A 15,201-nucleotide genomic window follows, 5' to 3' on the forward strand; every position below is an offset into this window, starting at 1 on the left:
AGGGTTGCTCATGCCTTTTCCCAGATTCCAGTTACACCCAAATCACTTTGGGGAATGCTTTTTAACAGGAAATACTTGAAACAGACATCAATGCATATTATAGAGAAAAGTACCTTAAATATTTGAAAACAATAAAAGTTATGAGAAGAGAACAGGACAGTTGGATTCTTTTTAGTTGCCGAGCAAAAAACACAATTAATCTTGCAACTTACTTCTGTGTCAGCTCTTTGCTACAGATCCATGGCAGCAAATGTGGGGGACTATTTAAATTTAAGAAGCACAAAAGAACGATTGGTACAACTAATTTTGTTGAGAGCAAAATTATACCAGATTTAAGACCACATTTCCAATATTTACTCAAATGCTGGCCTTTAAATAAATATAACATAGATTAATGTAGCTCAATAGTTTAAAACTTTTCATAACTAATTCCATTAAAATATGATGCCTTTCTAATTATTCATATTCATAGAAACATATATTGCTCATTTGAAAAATAATCTATCCTTCACTTGTTTATATTTGTTTCTTGATTTTCTCTCAATCATCTCCTTCTTACTATCAAAAGAGAAAACACTGGAAGCTTTGACAAAGGGTCATCTGGACTTGAAACGTCAGCTCTTTTCCCTCCTTACAGATGCTGCCAGACCTGCTGAGATTTTCCAGCGTTTTCTCTTTTGGTTTCAGATCCCAGCATCCGCAGTAATTTGCTTTTATCGTTCTTCCTATCCTTGATTTGGTCCAGTCTTGTCTTCCTCGCCTCTTTACTTGTCTCCCATTTCAATTGTCCCATCTTTCTTATTCATCTCTCTCTTCCCTTCTCCGTCTATCTCCTGTCACCTTGGTTCAGCCGTGAGAAATTTGAGAGTTTAAATCTCACCGTGGGCTTCATCGCAAAACTGACACTCAAGTGTCTTTCAGATTAAACAGAGTTCTTATCTGCCTGCTCAGGTGGTCATATTCAAATAGCATGGAACACTCCCTCAACTACTATCACCAAAATGATTATTTGATCCAAAAACAGAAAATGTTGGAGAAACTCGGCAAGTCTTGCAGAGAGAATAGACTCAACATTTCGAATCAGAGCTCTGACGAAGGGTTGCCCTGATGTAAACGTTGGCTCTATTCTCTCTCCACAGATGCTGTCCGACCCGCTGAGATTTTCCAGCATTTTCTGTTTTTGTTTCAGATTCCAGCAGCCGCAGAATTTTGCCTTTTTATTATGATTATTTGATCGTTCACTCACTCATTGACTATTTGTGGGGCATTTATGAGCAGATTATTCATAGTATTTGCTTAAATCGCAAGCGATCGCACTTCCAAAGTAATCCATCGCTTGTCGAAGTGCTATCTTGGTGATACGAGAAGCACTTTATAAATGGAGTTTGCTTCTTTCCCCTCCCCCTCGCTGTATTCTACTCTCTCTCTCTATATATATATTTCATTTCTTGGTTAACTTTTCTTTCGCTCTTTCTCAAATCCTGAACATGCACGGAAACTGCTGCAGTCTCGGCGTTCACCTCCTCCTAAGGAGAAAAGCCAACATTTGGAGCCGACCTGCCCCTTTCCCTCAGCCTCCCCCAGTACTCACCCTCTGCTCTTGTCCAATGTTCACTCTCAGCCCCCGGTGTTGTTTTTTCGCTGCGGGGCCTTCATCTCGGGTGGCGCTGCTTGATGACGACAGGAGCCGCTTTCTGACAGAATATTTTAAGGAATCATCCCACCAAATAACCTTCCGCCACACAAAGTGAAAAGCTCCACACCGCAATCTCACTGGGTATTAATTAAATCGTCCGTCTGGTTACTTGGCAGCTCGTGTTCTGTGGGCACTCTGTCAGGTGGCTACTGTCTCTCTCTCCAGGACAACATGCCTCCTAAAGGGAAGTCGAAGAGTGGGAAAGGTGTGTTTGCCTTTAAGTTTGTCTAATCGCATCAGTACTCGGATTCAAGTTAAATCTCAATCCTTGTGAAAATATATATTGAAAAGGATCATGTGCTGTTCTACACCCTCACCCACTTCTATTGGAGTGCTCATGTAAAATAGAGAGGTGGATATTGAGTAATAAAAGGGAGACGAGATTGATCAACAAATGTATACAATTGAGGGTGGATTTAAACTTGGTGGGCCTAGATGAAACAGCAATGCCTGGTGACATTTTATATAATTCTTGTTAGTTGTGAGTACACAGGCTGACTTAGTTGCTCTTGGACCCATAGTCTAAGTGAAAGCATGGTTGCTGTTTTTCAGCAGCCAGTATGTTAATCAAGAAGTGATGATGTATTTATGAGTTTGCAGGTTTCTTCCATGCCCTGACTTTGCAGTTTTGTGGCTAATTTGATTAGTTCGCGTGCCCTTGCACTTACGAGGGGGAAAACCAGGGCAAGGTATGATTTCTGTGCACTCAGTCAGACAATCCACATATGGACCAGAATTTTATCGTCCTGCCCGCCACGGGAATGGGCAAGGGACAGACAATGGGAAGGTCCGTTGACCTCGGGTGGGATTTTACGGTTTCAGGTCGAGCAAGGCTGTAAAATCCCATTGGGCCAAAATGGGGTGTTCAGTTTTGTGGATCCTTGCAGGCAAGTTGCCTTGTCACACTCACAATGCATACACGTGAAGAAGAGTATATTACCATTCAAAGAGTATACAATAGGACTGAAAACATTCACAGAACAGTCTCCGATATAAAAGATACTTCTCAGGTCCAGTGGTGTCAGTCACTTCTGTAAATGGATCTCATGTCCTTTAAGTGCTGGAGTAAACTCGTATGTGCCAATATCTACTTACATCACAGTGTAATACAGGTTGTAATGTCGATACCCGTTACCACTTTCAACTGGATATTCACATATTTTGCACTTGTCTTCACCCAGTGTTTTTGAAGGTAAACTCAGGAAGCATCTTGCCAGATATAAATAATTTAAGTGCTTTATTTCACAACAAGGGAACACAACAGTAATGCTCAGGTTCACTTAATTCAATCAGTACTGCTTATACTCACGTAATAATTCAAAATAACCCATGCAATGCTTCTTTATTATATCAATGGGACATTTTGCTGGGATTAAGTGAAATAATTCCTAACTACCCTCTTGAATTCTCCTTCCGAGCTTTGTGAAAGTTTACCTTTACAACTTTGTTGAAAGACCTGAATGATAGCCTGATTTTGTGTCTCTAACTTTTTATTTCCATGCTCACAATGCAAAAGATGTCCCAATGCCAAGCACTTAGATCCATGGACATCAAAACAATGAAGCATTTTTCAATTGTTGAGATAGACTCACAAGTTATTGTTGTTAGTCTTTGAGGAATCAAACCGTAGCTCATTAATAGTAAAAAAACTCAAAAAACAAGATGTAACTTTAGCTCATGCAGCCGTTGGCTGAATCCCTGTGAATTATGAGTTACCGATGCATTTGCTTTGAAGACAAAGAAACATGTTCCATTTTGTATATTTAAGGTGGCGCAGCTGGTGGTGATAATACTGATAAGAAAGATAAAGGGTCCAAAGGAGGTAACGCAGTGAAGGTAAGCGATCAGAGTATCAGCCAGCTTCTTTGATAATATGCTTACCTTTGAGTTATAGGTTATTGGTCAAAAGCCACATCAGGAGTAAATATATAACCGAGGCTAATATTTCAGTGCAGTACTGAGGAAATTCCAGCATTGGCAGAGGTTGATTCAGACATAATTTAAACCTGCTTTTCATGATGGTTCAAATGAATGTTGAAGATCCAATCTTTTTTTGAACATGAGGAAGAGGGGAAAACTGCCTTGATACCCAGGCAAAGATCAGTACCAATTTAAAAATTAATTAATATGGGTGTTTTTGGCAGAATAGTTCCTCTGACTACAAAATAGTTTTACAAAAAGTGATTTATGTATTATTATGTAAAGTCCTTTAATGTGAAAGCTCATATAAATACAAGCATCATCTTGTATTATTGCTTTATGAAGACAGTATAACCTGCTTTTAATAGAAATATCTAATAATTTCAATTTGTGACCACTAAATTCCCACATTTTTGTGTTATTTATGTTGCTTAATTCAAACTACTAGGTAACTCGAAATTTCTAATACAAGAACAACTTTGAAGGATCAAGAATAGATTATATTGAGGTACTTAATGCAGTGAATTAGTATGAAAATAGTCTACAATGGAAATTGTAATTGAACTTGTAAATTACAATTCTTTACTACTGTATTATTTAATTGGAATAGCTATGCTGATGTCGAAAATGTTGAACAAAGCCCACAGAAAACTAGGTACCTGTGTGACTTAATGGTCACACAAAGCAGAGTGGTCACAATGGGAAATGAGGTGGAGAAGATTCCTATATATTTTTCTGCATTTTGCTAACAATTTTGTTTGATCCAATGTTACTATCACCCCTGAGTCAGTGTTTGTATACTCAAGTCCCACTCCAGGATTCGAGCACTATCCCATCAAAGAAGTTCTGGTTTCATTTATTTTTTTGTTTAAAATTTCAAGCATGTTTCAAAAAATCCTGATGAACAACATCTATTTGACAGCATTCATCCTGAACACTGTTGCAGGTGAGGCACATTCTCTGTGAAAAACACAGTAAAATCATGGAAGCTATGGAGAAGTTGAAATCTGGCATGAAATTTAATGAAGTGGCTAGCCAGTACAGTGAAGACAAAGCCAGGCAAGGGGTAAGTAGTAACTGAAACCGTGTGGAAATAATTACCATACTGCATCTGATTCCCAATGGTAATACATATTGCAATTGTTTGTTAGTAAATGCAATATAGCTGCAATTTTTATCTGCTTTTCACTGCTTCCTCTGGCATTTTGTTGAACTATATGATTTCATGATAAAAAATATTCTGCAAACATTTCAGCATTGACTTGTTGATTGAAGTATAGATGTCTGGATTCACTACATCATTACTTTGGGACAAGCTGGCAGTGTTCACACTGCCATTGCAGGAGCAGATATGTATTCACTACAAACTGCTTAGTTTATCAGAATGTACAGTCATTGTATTCCATGTTTTGGTCAGGTTAGTGAAATTCACATTCTTTCAGTGAAGAACTGAAGGATGCCTTCATTTGACTGGATTTATTTGTTGAAATATTATCATTCAGGGTTATCCTACAAATTTGTCTAGATCAGCTGTGCTGTCATATTTTCCCAATTCCCAATCAGTGGTGACGTTCTGTTATGATAATGCATTAAACTTGTTGAACAAATGCAATAGCACTCTATTCAAAACCTGTTGTGAAAGATGACACATAATCCCCTGCAAATACCACTCCTGGTTGCAGGATTTCACTCAAACCATTTATTACAGCCCAGACCATGACTTAATATTCTGTGCGATATTCGGCCAACAAGTACAGTTCAGTTAAAAGTTGGGACCAGGCTGTTTGTGTAACTTTGCTGCGTGCAAGACTTGAACACAATTAGTATACAGATGCACATGTACACAAACAGTATATAAATGTTTTCTTTCTACGCTTTTCAAACAAATTGAAAATGATTGTTTTCCCTTTTAGGGTGATCTGGGATGGATGACCAGAGGTTCAATGGTGGGACCCTTCCAGGAAGCTGCTTTTGCTCTGTCCAACAGCACCACAGACAAACCCATTTACACTGACCCCCCTGTCAAAACTAAATTTGGTTATCACATCATCATGGTTGAGGGAAAAAAGTAAAATTTATTTTATTTTCAGTTCTCAGTAAAACCATACTTTTTGAATAGAAATGGAACCCTTTCCACTTCTTTCTACAGACTCAGACCAATGTCAAGAAAGAATGGACAGCCTGCTTTCAGGGTTGCAATAGTATTATTTTCACTGGCTGCAAAGAAGGACATGAATATGTCAGGAATTACTCCTTTTTTGATGTCCTACCGCTCCTAAAAAAGTGACTATGATATACTATTACATTTCATCAAGAGAAACACCATTGCAAGTTATGCTATTTTTTTGGATTTGTTGATGGAACGTGTCAAAATAAACTGTATGAAGTTAAACACCATTCCTGCATTGTAAAATTTATTTAGAGGTTGTAAATTTTAGAATTTGTCAGTCTTTGTTTTATGAGATGAAAATCTACGAAGGTTTTGGCAATCTTTCTGCCTCCTTATTGAGTAACTGACTATTCTGTAATATAGAACTACAAGGAAGAGGAAGGCCACAAGTTTAATCGACAAGTCTGTTCTGAGTTGCTAGTTACCTCATCTCAGTTGAAGCAATTATACGACTTCTTTAACAGTCAAAATGTGCAACCAAGCATTTTAGCTATGCATATTTGCAATTTAATTACACCAGTGAAATTGTCTTACAGTTACAGCACAGAACATAATCACAGATTGCAACATTAGTGCATTGTAAACAGAGTGGGAAGTTTAACATTTGGTAAGTAGTCGGCCTAAAATTTAGTCTTAACATTTAGGAGAAGAAACTTATTTGCATAGCACTGTAGTGTTCTTCATTGAAATCAATTGAGGAAATCAGTACAGGCGATGGTCTGTGCGCTCACTCCCAGGAATTGAAGTAAATCTGCATAGTGGCAACCGCTATGTGAGCTAATTTCTCCTCAATTTTTTTTAAAGTGCTATAGTCCACCATCTGTCAGCAATTGCCTGAATAGAGGGTATTTATTGTGACCTGGAAGCTGACTGAACTGTTTTAACTTGGATGAGGCTCAAAAGATGTATAAAAGTAAAAAGATTTCTGTTGCAACACAGAGTGTAAGTACAGATTGCCATGTTAATGGGATGGATCATGTTTCCAATAGTACCCTTTCAGCTAGGGGAGTCCAGCCTCAAGAGCTTGTCCAAGTAGCAGATATAAACAGCGCACAAGAGCCACCAGAAGCAGCAGAGCAACAAACACCAGACAAGTGGAGAGAAAAGCTCAAAAGGTGATGTTATAATGAGCACGAGTGTGGAATGTTGCATGTAAGTTAATTAAGTATTTAGTTTATTGGTTTGTGTTTTTAGTGGTTTGTGTTTTAACTTTAAAACTATAAAGAATATATATTTTTATCTATAAATAAAAGGCTGAGATATGGCAGAGCAGTCTGTGTGTCTAGACTGCAGTGTATAGGAGTTTGTGGATAGCGAGACTTCCTGAGTGAAAACATATGCAGTCGATGTCTCTGCCTCAAATCTCTCAGGCTTACAGTCATTGAGCTGGAGAACAAGTTGGAGACTGGACTGTTTGCTCAGATCTTGGTCACACCTTGTGGAAAATTGAAAGTTCAGAACAAGTTTGGAGTGACCATTTAATGTACTGAGTAAGGAGAACCAGGTGAAATAGAGGATGAGGATTTTCAGAAAGTGATCCCATCCAACAGGTACAATATATTGCTGAATAACTTACTATTAAAGCTTTTAATCTTGAACTCATCAGGACACCGACACAAAATATACCATCAGTAAAGGGAACAACAATTTATACTGCATAAGAAGAGTGCTGATTAGTTGGCAAGTGGAGACTGATTGTTAGAGGCATTGCCTTGGAGAATGCAGCAGAGAACAGTTAACTTGTAACTGCTAAGCTTTTATTTCAAATTCAAACCAGATAAGCACTTGGCTGTTCTCTGCATCTGTTCCTATGATGTTACCTTCCATATCAGTGTTTCTGATGTGTCTTCCTTTTTCTTGAGTCAAGGTTCTTCCCCAACACTGGTTGACAGGGCCCTCACCCTTTTCCCTCTCTTCCAGAACAATGGTAAGGTTCCCTGCATCCTTACTTTCACCCTAACAGCTTTGCATTCAATGGATAATTTTCTGCCATTTATGCCAACCGCAGCATGATGTTACTACCAAACACAACTTCTCCTTAGCTCCCCTGTTAGCATTCTGTAGGGACCGTTCCTGGCATAATACCGTTGTCCACTCCTCATCACCTTGCCGTTCAATTGCAGGAGGTTATCTCCTTCCTCACTGTGGAAGGCCCCAAACACTCCTTTCAGATGAAGCAGTGATTCAGTCGCACTTTTTTTCAATTTGATCTATTGTATTTGCTGCTCCCAATGTAGTCTCCTCTACATTGGGAAACACAGACTGGGTGACTGCTTTACAGTAACCTTCGCTTAGTTCGTAAGCATGACCCCGAATCTTCCGGTCGCTTGCCCTTTCAATTCACCATCTTGCTGTCATGTCCACATTTCTGTCCTCGGCCTGCCACAGTGTTTCAATGGGAATCCAGTATACGCCCTAACTATGATTGTCCAAATTTCCCTCAATTCAGGAAATGCTCCTTTAGATTGGAAAATGCATGTCATTTTGCTATTTAAGTAAGGTTTAGAGAGAGAAAGCCAGGAATTATAGACCAGTTAGTCACACAATTATTATTGGGAAATTACTATAATAAGAATAGGCTTGACTGAACATCTTGCAAATTTTCAGCCGTATGGATTAGTAAAGGGTAGATCATGCCTGGAAAATCTGACTGAATTTTTTGAAGAGCTGATTATTGAACAGGAGAATGTCTGTGGATGTTATTTATAGGAACTTACAGAAGATATTTGATAGAGTCTCTCATAGGAGATTGTTGCTAAAGTTGAAGTCCCATAGGAATCTATTTTGGGGCCTCAAGTATTCACTATCTATCGATAATTTAGTTGGCAAAATAGAGAGCCACGTTTCTAGGTTTGCAAATGATACAAGGATGGGTGGCATTGTAAGCAACAACTGGGTAAAACAATGGCATACACATTTCAATATAGATAGGTGAGGTTTTAAAAGGATAGGTCAGGGTATTTTTTAAATGGTAAAAAGCTATAAGTAGTGTAGTCCAATTAGAACTAGGAATCCCATAAAACAGAATATAATGTTATGGAACAGGCATGAAAAATAATTAAAAAGACTAATGAAATGCTGGCCTTTCTACCTAGAGGGTGAGAATACAAAAGGGTTAAAAGTAATGCTTTTTTAAAATTCTTTCATGGGTTGTGGGTGTTGCTCATCCCGAAATACCCCAAAGAATGTGGTAATGAGGCACTTTCCTGAACCGCTGAAATCTACCTGGTGCAAGTGTACACTAGATCATAGAACCCTACAGTGCAGAAAGAGGCCATTCGGCCCATCGAGTCTGCACCGACCACAATCCCACCCAGGCCCTACCCCCATATCCCTACATATTTTACCCACTAATCCCTCTAACCTACTCATCTCAGGACACTAAGGGGCAATTTTAGCACAGCCAATCAACCTAACCCGCACATCTTTGGACTGTGGGAGGAAACCGGAGCACCCGGAGGAAACCCACGCAGACACGAGGAGAATGTGCAAACTCCACACAGACAGTGACCCGAGTGGGAATTGAACCCAGGTCCCTGGAGCTGTGAAGCCGCAGTGCTAACCACTGTGCTACCGTGCCGCCCTACTACTAGGAAGGGAGTTCCAGGATTTTGATCCTGCAACAGTGAAGGACTGGCAATATAGTTCCACAGGGAACTTGCAGGTCGTAGTGTTTCTATGCGTCTCCTGCCCTTGTTCTTCTAGATGGTAGAAGTCAGAGGATTGAAAGGTGCTACCTGAGGAGCTTTGGTGAGTTGCTGCAGTGCATCTTGTAGATGGTACACACTGTTGTCACTGTGCATTGGTGGTGGAGGGAGTGAATGTCAAGTTGGCGGATGGGATGTTGAACAAATGGGCTTCCTTATTCTGGATGGTGTTTAGCTTCTTGAAAGCTGTTGGAGCCAGCCATTTGGATAGTATTCCATCACACCTCCTGACTTGTAAATGGTGGACAACTTTGGAGAGTCAGGAGGTGAGTTACTCACCTCAGAATTCCCAGCCTCTGACCTGCTCTGGTAGCCAGAGTATTTATACAGTTGGTTCAGTTTCTGGTCAATGGTAACCCCCCTCCCCAAAGGAAATAGATAGAGGGTATTCAGTAATGGTACTGCCATTGAACGTCAAGGGGAGATAGTTAGATCTTCTCTTGTTGGAGATGGTTGTTGCCTGACACGAATATTTATTGACATTTATCAACCCAAACCTGAATGTAGTCCACATCTTGCTGCATATTGGCAGGGAATACTCCAGCATCTGAGGAGTTATGAATGAACATTGTGCATTAATCAGTGAACATCCAGACTTCGGCATTGTGATGGAGGGGAGGTCATCAATGAAGCAGCTGAAGATGGTTGGGCCTGGGGCATTACCCTGAGGAACTCCTGCAATAATATCCTGGAACTGAGATGATTAGCCTCCAACAACAACAACCATCTTTCTTTGTGCTGGACACAACTCTAATCAGAGCAATTTTTTCCATCTGATCCCACTGACTTAAATTTGACAGGGGCTCCTTGATGCCACAGTCAGTCAAGTACTGCCTTGATGTTAGAATCATAGAATTCCTACAGTGCAATGGAGGCCACTCGACCCATCGAGTCTGCACCAACAACAATCCCACTCAGGCCCTATACCCATAACCCCACATATTTACCCCGCTAATCCCCCTAACCTACGCATACGGGACACTAAGGGGCAATTTAGCATGGCCAATCAACCTAACACACATCTTCAGACTATGGGAGGAAACCAGATCACCTGGAGGAAACCCACACAAACATGGGAAGAATGTGCAAACTCCACACAGTCACCCAAGCTGGGAATCGAACCCGGGTCCCTGGAACTGTGAAGCAACAGTGCTAATCACTGTGCCACCATGCCAGGAAGTCACTCTCACCTCCCCTCTTGAGTCCAGTTATTTTGTCAGTGTTTGGCCCAATGCTTTAATGAGGTCAGGAGCCACGCGACCCTGGTAGAATCCAAACTGAGCATCAGTGAGCAGCTAATTTCTGTATAAGTACAGCACACTGGCATTGTTGACAAAATTTCCATTACTAATGATTGTGAAGAGGCTAATGAGATGGTAATTGACCGGATTAGGTTTGTCCTGCTTTTTGTGGACAGGATGTGGAGATGCCGGCGTTGGACTGGGGTAAACACAGTAAGAAGTTTAACAACACCAGGTTAAAGTCCAACAGGTTTATTTGGTAGCAAAAGCCACACAAGCTTTCGAGGCTCTGAGCCCCTTCTTCAGGTGAGTTCTGTTTGTGAACAGAATTCCCACTCACCTGAAGAAGGGGCTCAGAGCCTCGAAAGCTTGTGTGGCTTTTGCTACCAAATAAACCTGTTGGACTTTAACCTGGTGTTGTTAAACTTCTTATTTTGTGGACAGGACATACCGCAGCAATCTTCCACTTTGTTGGGTAAATGCCAGAGTTAAAGGTATGCGAAGCCGTGGTTAAACCACACCTGAAATATTGTATTTAGTTTTGAGCACCACATGTTACAAAGGATATATTGATCTTAGAAAGAGTTTATAGGTAGATTTATGCGAATTATATCTGGACTCCAAGAGTTAAGCTACAAAGTTATTAAATGATATGAGACAAAGGCAGGTACATCTAGAGAGGATGTCTACTTGTGTAACAGAACTGACTAGAAAGCTGTTCAACCATGTGAGTTTCAAGTTAAAGTGCAACAAGTTGTCATTGGGGAATAGCTTTGTGCCAATGATGCCATACCAACATTTCATATCAAGGAGAAATCATCTAACCTACACATCTTTGGACTGTGGGAGGCACCCAGAGGACACAGGGAGAACATGCAAATTCCACACAGACAATCACCCAAGGCTGCAATTGAACCCAGGTCGCTGGCGCTGTGAGGCAGCAATCATTCCACTGTGCCATCATGCTACCCATGAAGGTTGTTGATAGCTTCAAATATTTTGGTTTCACAATCACCAGCAATGCCAAAATCTACACATGAATTGCAAAAGATGTAGATGTTATTCAACACAACAAGAACAGAAAATGCTGGAAAATCTCAGCAAGTCTGACAGCATCCGCGGGAAAGGAATAGAGCCAACATTTCGAGTCCAGATGAACCTTCGTCAGAGCAAAGAGAATCAGCAGAGATTTATACAATGACCGGAGCGGGGGGGGGGGGGGGGGGGGGGGGGGGGGGGGGGTGGAATATAAATGAGGATACTGAAGGCTGATAAGACGCTGTCCATTAAGTGATCAAAATGTGTGAATGTCAGAACAGACTGCCTGGGGATTATGGCTGAAAGGTTGGGGGGGAAGAAGGGGAGCTGGAATGGGGAAGTGGAAATAAGGAAGTGAGAAAGAAGGATGATAAAGTGGATGAATGAGATGAAACAAAATGAAATAAAATAAATGGAAATGGGGTGAAGGTGGAAGAGAGAGTTCATGCCCTGAAGTTGTTGAACTCAATGTTCAGTCTGAAAGGCTGTAAAGCACCCATTCGGAAGATGAGGTGTTGTTCTTCCAGTTTGCGTTGGACATTGCAAAAGGCAATGTGGACAGGAGAGCAGGGTGGTGTATTGAAGTGGCAAGCGACAGGAAGGTCTGGGTCCTTCTTGCAGACAGACCAAAGGTGTTCAGCAAAGCGGTCACCCAGTCTGCGTTTGGTCTCTCCAATGTAAAGTAGACTGCATTGGGAGCAGATTGAAGGAGGTGCATGTGAAGCGCTGCTTCACCTGAAAGGAGTGTTTAGGACCTGGGGTGGTGAGCAGGGAGGAGGTAAAGGAACAGGTGTTGCACCTTCTACGATTGCATGGGAAGGTGCCGTGGGCAGGGGGTGAGATGTTGGGTGTGATGGAGGAGTGGACAGATGTCCCGGAGAGAATGGTCCCTGCTGAATGCTGACGGGGGGGGTGGTGAGGGGAAGATGTGTTGGATAGGGGCATCATGCTGGAGTTGGGAGAAATGGTGGAGGATGATCTTTTGAATGCGGAGATTGGTGGGGTGAAAAGTGAGGATAAGGGGGACTCGATCCTGCTTCTGGGAGGGAGAGGAGGGAGGTGAGAGCAGTGGTCAGGGGGATGGGATGGGTTGGACACAGTTGAGAGCCCTGTCAACCACAGTGAGTGGAAAACCATGATTGAGAAAGAAGGAAGACATATCGGCAGTGCTATTTTGGCAAGTGGCATCATCAGAACAGGTGCGGTGGAGGCAAAGGAACTGAGAGGATGGGATGGAGTCCTTACAGGATGTGGGGTGTGAAGAGCTGTAGTCAAGGTAGTTGTGGGAGTCGGGTTTGTAATGGATACTAGTGGACAGTTTATTGCCAGAAATGGAGACGGACAGGTCAAGGAAGGAAAGAGAAGTGTCAGAGATGAACCATATGAAGGTGATAAGAGAGGTGTAAATTGGAAGCAAAATTGATACATTTTTCCAGGTCCAGACGAGAGCATGAAGCGGCACCGAAATAGTTGTTGATGTACCGATAAAGGAGTTGTGTGGGAGGGGACTGGAGTAGGACTGGAATGGGGAATGCTCCACATAACCCATAAAAAGGCAGGCATAACTGGAACCCATGCGGGTGCCCATAGCCACATCTTTTATTTGGAGGAAGTGAGACAAGTTAAAGGAGAAATTGTTGAGAGAGAGAACAAGTTCAGCCAGACGGAGGAGAGTGGTGGTGGATGGGGATAATTCAGACCTCTGTTCAAGGAAGAAATGAAGGGCTTTGAGGCTAACCTGGTGAGCAATGGAGTTGCAGAGGGATTGCACATCCATGGTGCGGAGGAGGTGGTTTGGGCCAGGGAACTGGAAGATGTTGATATGGTAAAGGGCATCAGAGGAATCGCGGATATAGGTGGGAAGGGACTGGACAAGAGGAGAGAATGGAGTTAAGATAAGAGGAAATGAGTTCGGTGGGGCAGGAACAGGCTGACACGATAGGTCTACCAGGGCTGTCCTGTTATTCAAATCTGAATAAGAAAATGTGGCACGATAGGAACCTGACCAAGAACACCATACCAAATTTATGTAATTCGTGCAATTGTCTACAGTGACAACACATGCTAAGCAGGGGGAAAAGCTGAGCAGTTTCCAACTTGGCTATCTCAGACATATCTCAGCACCTCTTGGCAGGATAGTGTTACCAACTCAAGAGGCCTAGGAGCGTACTAATTCCATCAGCATATATTCATTGCTAAACTGACTTGTGTCTGCATTGGTTCGGCCGTAGTCATCGGATGATGACGGCCGAATACCCAAAGACTCGCTGCATTATGCAAACTGCATATGAAGTTGGCAGACAAATTCTACACTTTCTCAGCCCACTGACTTCATCTTCTGCAAATGTAGCAGAGAACGGTGCTCCTGAGCCTCCTGAGGTGATGTTTCACACCTCTGGAGTTCAGTTCCTTTGTCCATGTTTGGACTAAGGCTGTAATGAAGGAGCTGTGTGGTCCTGGCAGAACCCATACAGAGTTTCTTTGAGCAGGTTATTAATGAGTATCTGCTGCTTGATAGCACTGCCAACAACACTTTCCATCGTTTTTCTAATGATTGAGGGTAGGCTGATGGGGCAGTAATTGGCTGGGTAGGATTTTTCCTGCTTTTTGTGGGCAGGACCTAACAGAGCAATTTTCCATATTACTGGATAGATGCCAGCCAGTGTCGTAGCTGCACTGGAACAGCTTGGCTAAGGGGGTGGCTAGTTCTGGAGCACAAGCCATCAGTGCTATTGCTGGATTGTTGTCGGGAGGCCTGTTATATATTTTTAAAAGGTTGCAGATTGCTTCAAGAGCTGATCACATGATTTGATGGTGATGTCATTAGGGTGCTGATTTACTTTCCGTTTGTACTTGATGCAGAGAACAGCTTTTCAATAAAACCTGTTATGTGTTTCTTTAATCTGTGTGTGAAAACCAAGTCTTTTTCTGTTAAAACCAACAACCCCTAACATAGTTAGGACATTGCAGGGACCATAGCTTTTGCAGTACCTGGTGTCGTCAGCCATGAATCGAATTGGCTGAAGACTGGCATCTGTGATGCTGGGGACCTCAGGAGGCGGCCAAGATGGATCATCCACCCAGCCGTTCTGGCGAAAGATGGGTGCAAATACTTAAGACCTCTTTGTTGCATTGATGTGCTGAGGTCCCCACCACTGATGAGGATATTTGAGGTGCCTTCTCCATCAGTTAGTTGTTTAATTGTCCACCATCATTCACGACTGGATGTGGTAGGACTACAGAGCTTAGATATGATCTATTAGTTGTGGGATCACTTTGTTTTTTCTATTGCTTGTTGTTTTTGCTGTTTGGCACGCAGGTCGTCCTGTCTTGTAGCTTCATCTGGTTGACCACCTCATTTTTTGGAATGACAGATGTTGCCTTTGACATGCCCTCCTGCATGCTTCATTGATCCCTGGTTTGATGGTA

General features: G+C 41.9%; 2 protein-coding genes across 5 annotated transcripts in view; one reads left to right on the plus strand and one right to left on the minus strand.

The window, feature by feature from the left end:
* pla2g12a (phospholipase A2, group XIIA) overlaps positions 1-1,850 on the minus strand; it is a 28,674-nt gene extending 26,824 nt beyond the window's left edge. Inside the window, exons 1-2 of one of the 4 annotated variants that reach the window (XM_078211639.1) lie at positions 1,247-1,578; positions 213-260 (exon numbers count right to left, since the gene is read on the minus strand). In XM_078211639.1, coding sequence (XP_078067765.1) covers positions 213-260; positions 1,247-1,287 — 89 coding nt within the window. In that variant the 5' untranslated portion in view covers positions 1,288-1,578. The other 3 variants (XM_078211640.1, XM_078211642.1, XM_078211641.1) reach the window with 3 other exon arrangements.
* On the plus strand, positions 1,769-6,013 carry pin4 (protein (peptidylprolyl cis/trans isomerase) NIMA-interacting, 4 (parvulin)). Its single transcript, XM_078211644.1, has 4 exons — positions 1,769-1,901; positions 3,465-3,532; positions 4,563-4,682; positions 5,530-6,013. The coding sequence occupies exons 1-4, from the start codon at positions 1,868-1,870 to the stop codon at positions 5,686-5,688; spliced, it is 381 nt and encodes a 126-aa protein (XP_078067770.1). The 5' UTR covers positions 1,769-1,867; the 3' UTR covers positions 5,689-6,013.
* Positions 6,014-15,201: the final 9,188 nt, after the last annotated feature.

The sequence above is a fragment of the Mustelus asterias genome, chromosome 4 (assembly GCF_964213995.1).
Source record: "Mustelus asterias chromosome 4, sMusAst1.hap1.1, whole genome shotgun sequence".
NCBI classification, from domain to species: domain Eukaryota; kingdom Metazoa; phylum Chordata; class Chondrichthyes; order Carcharhiniformes; family Triakidae; genus Mustelus; species Mustelus asterias.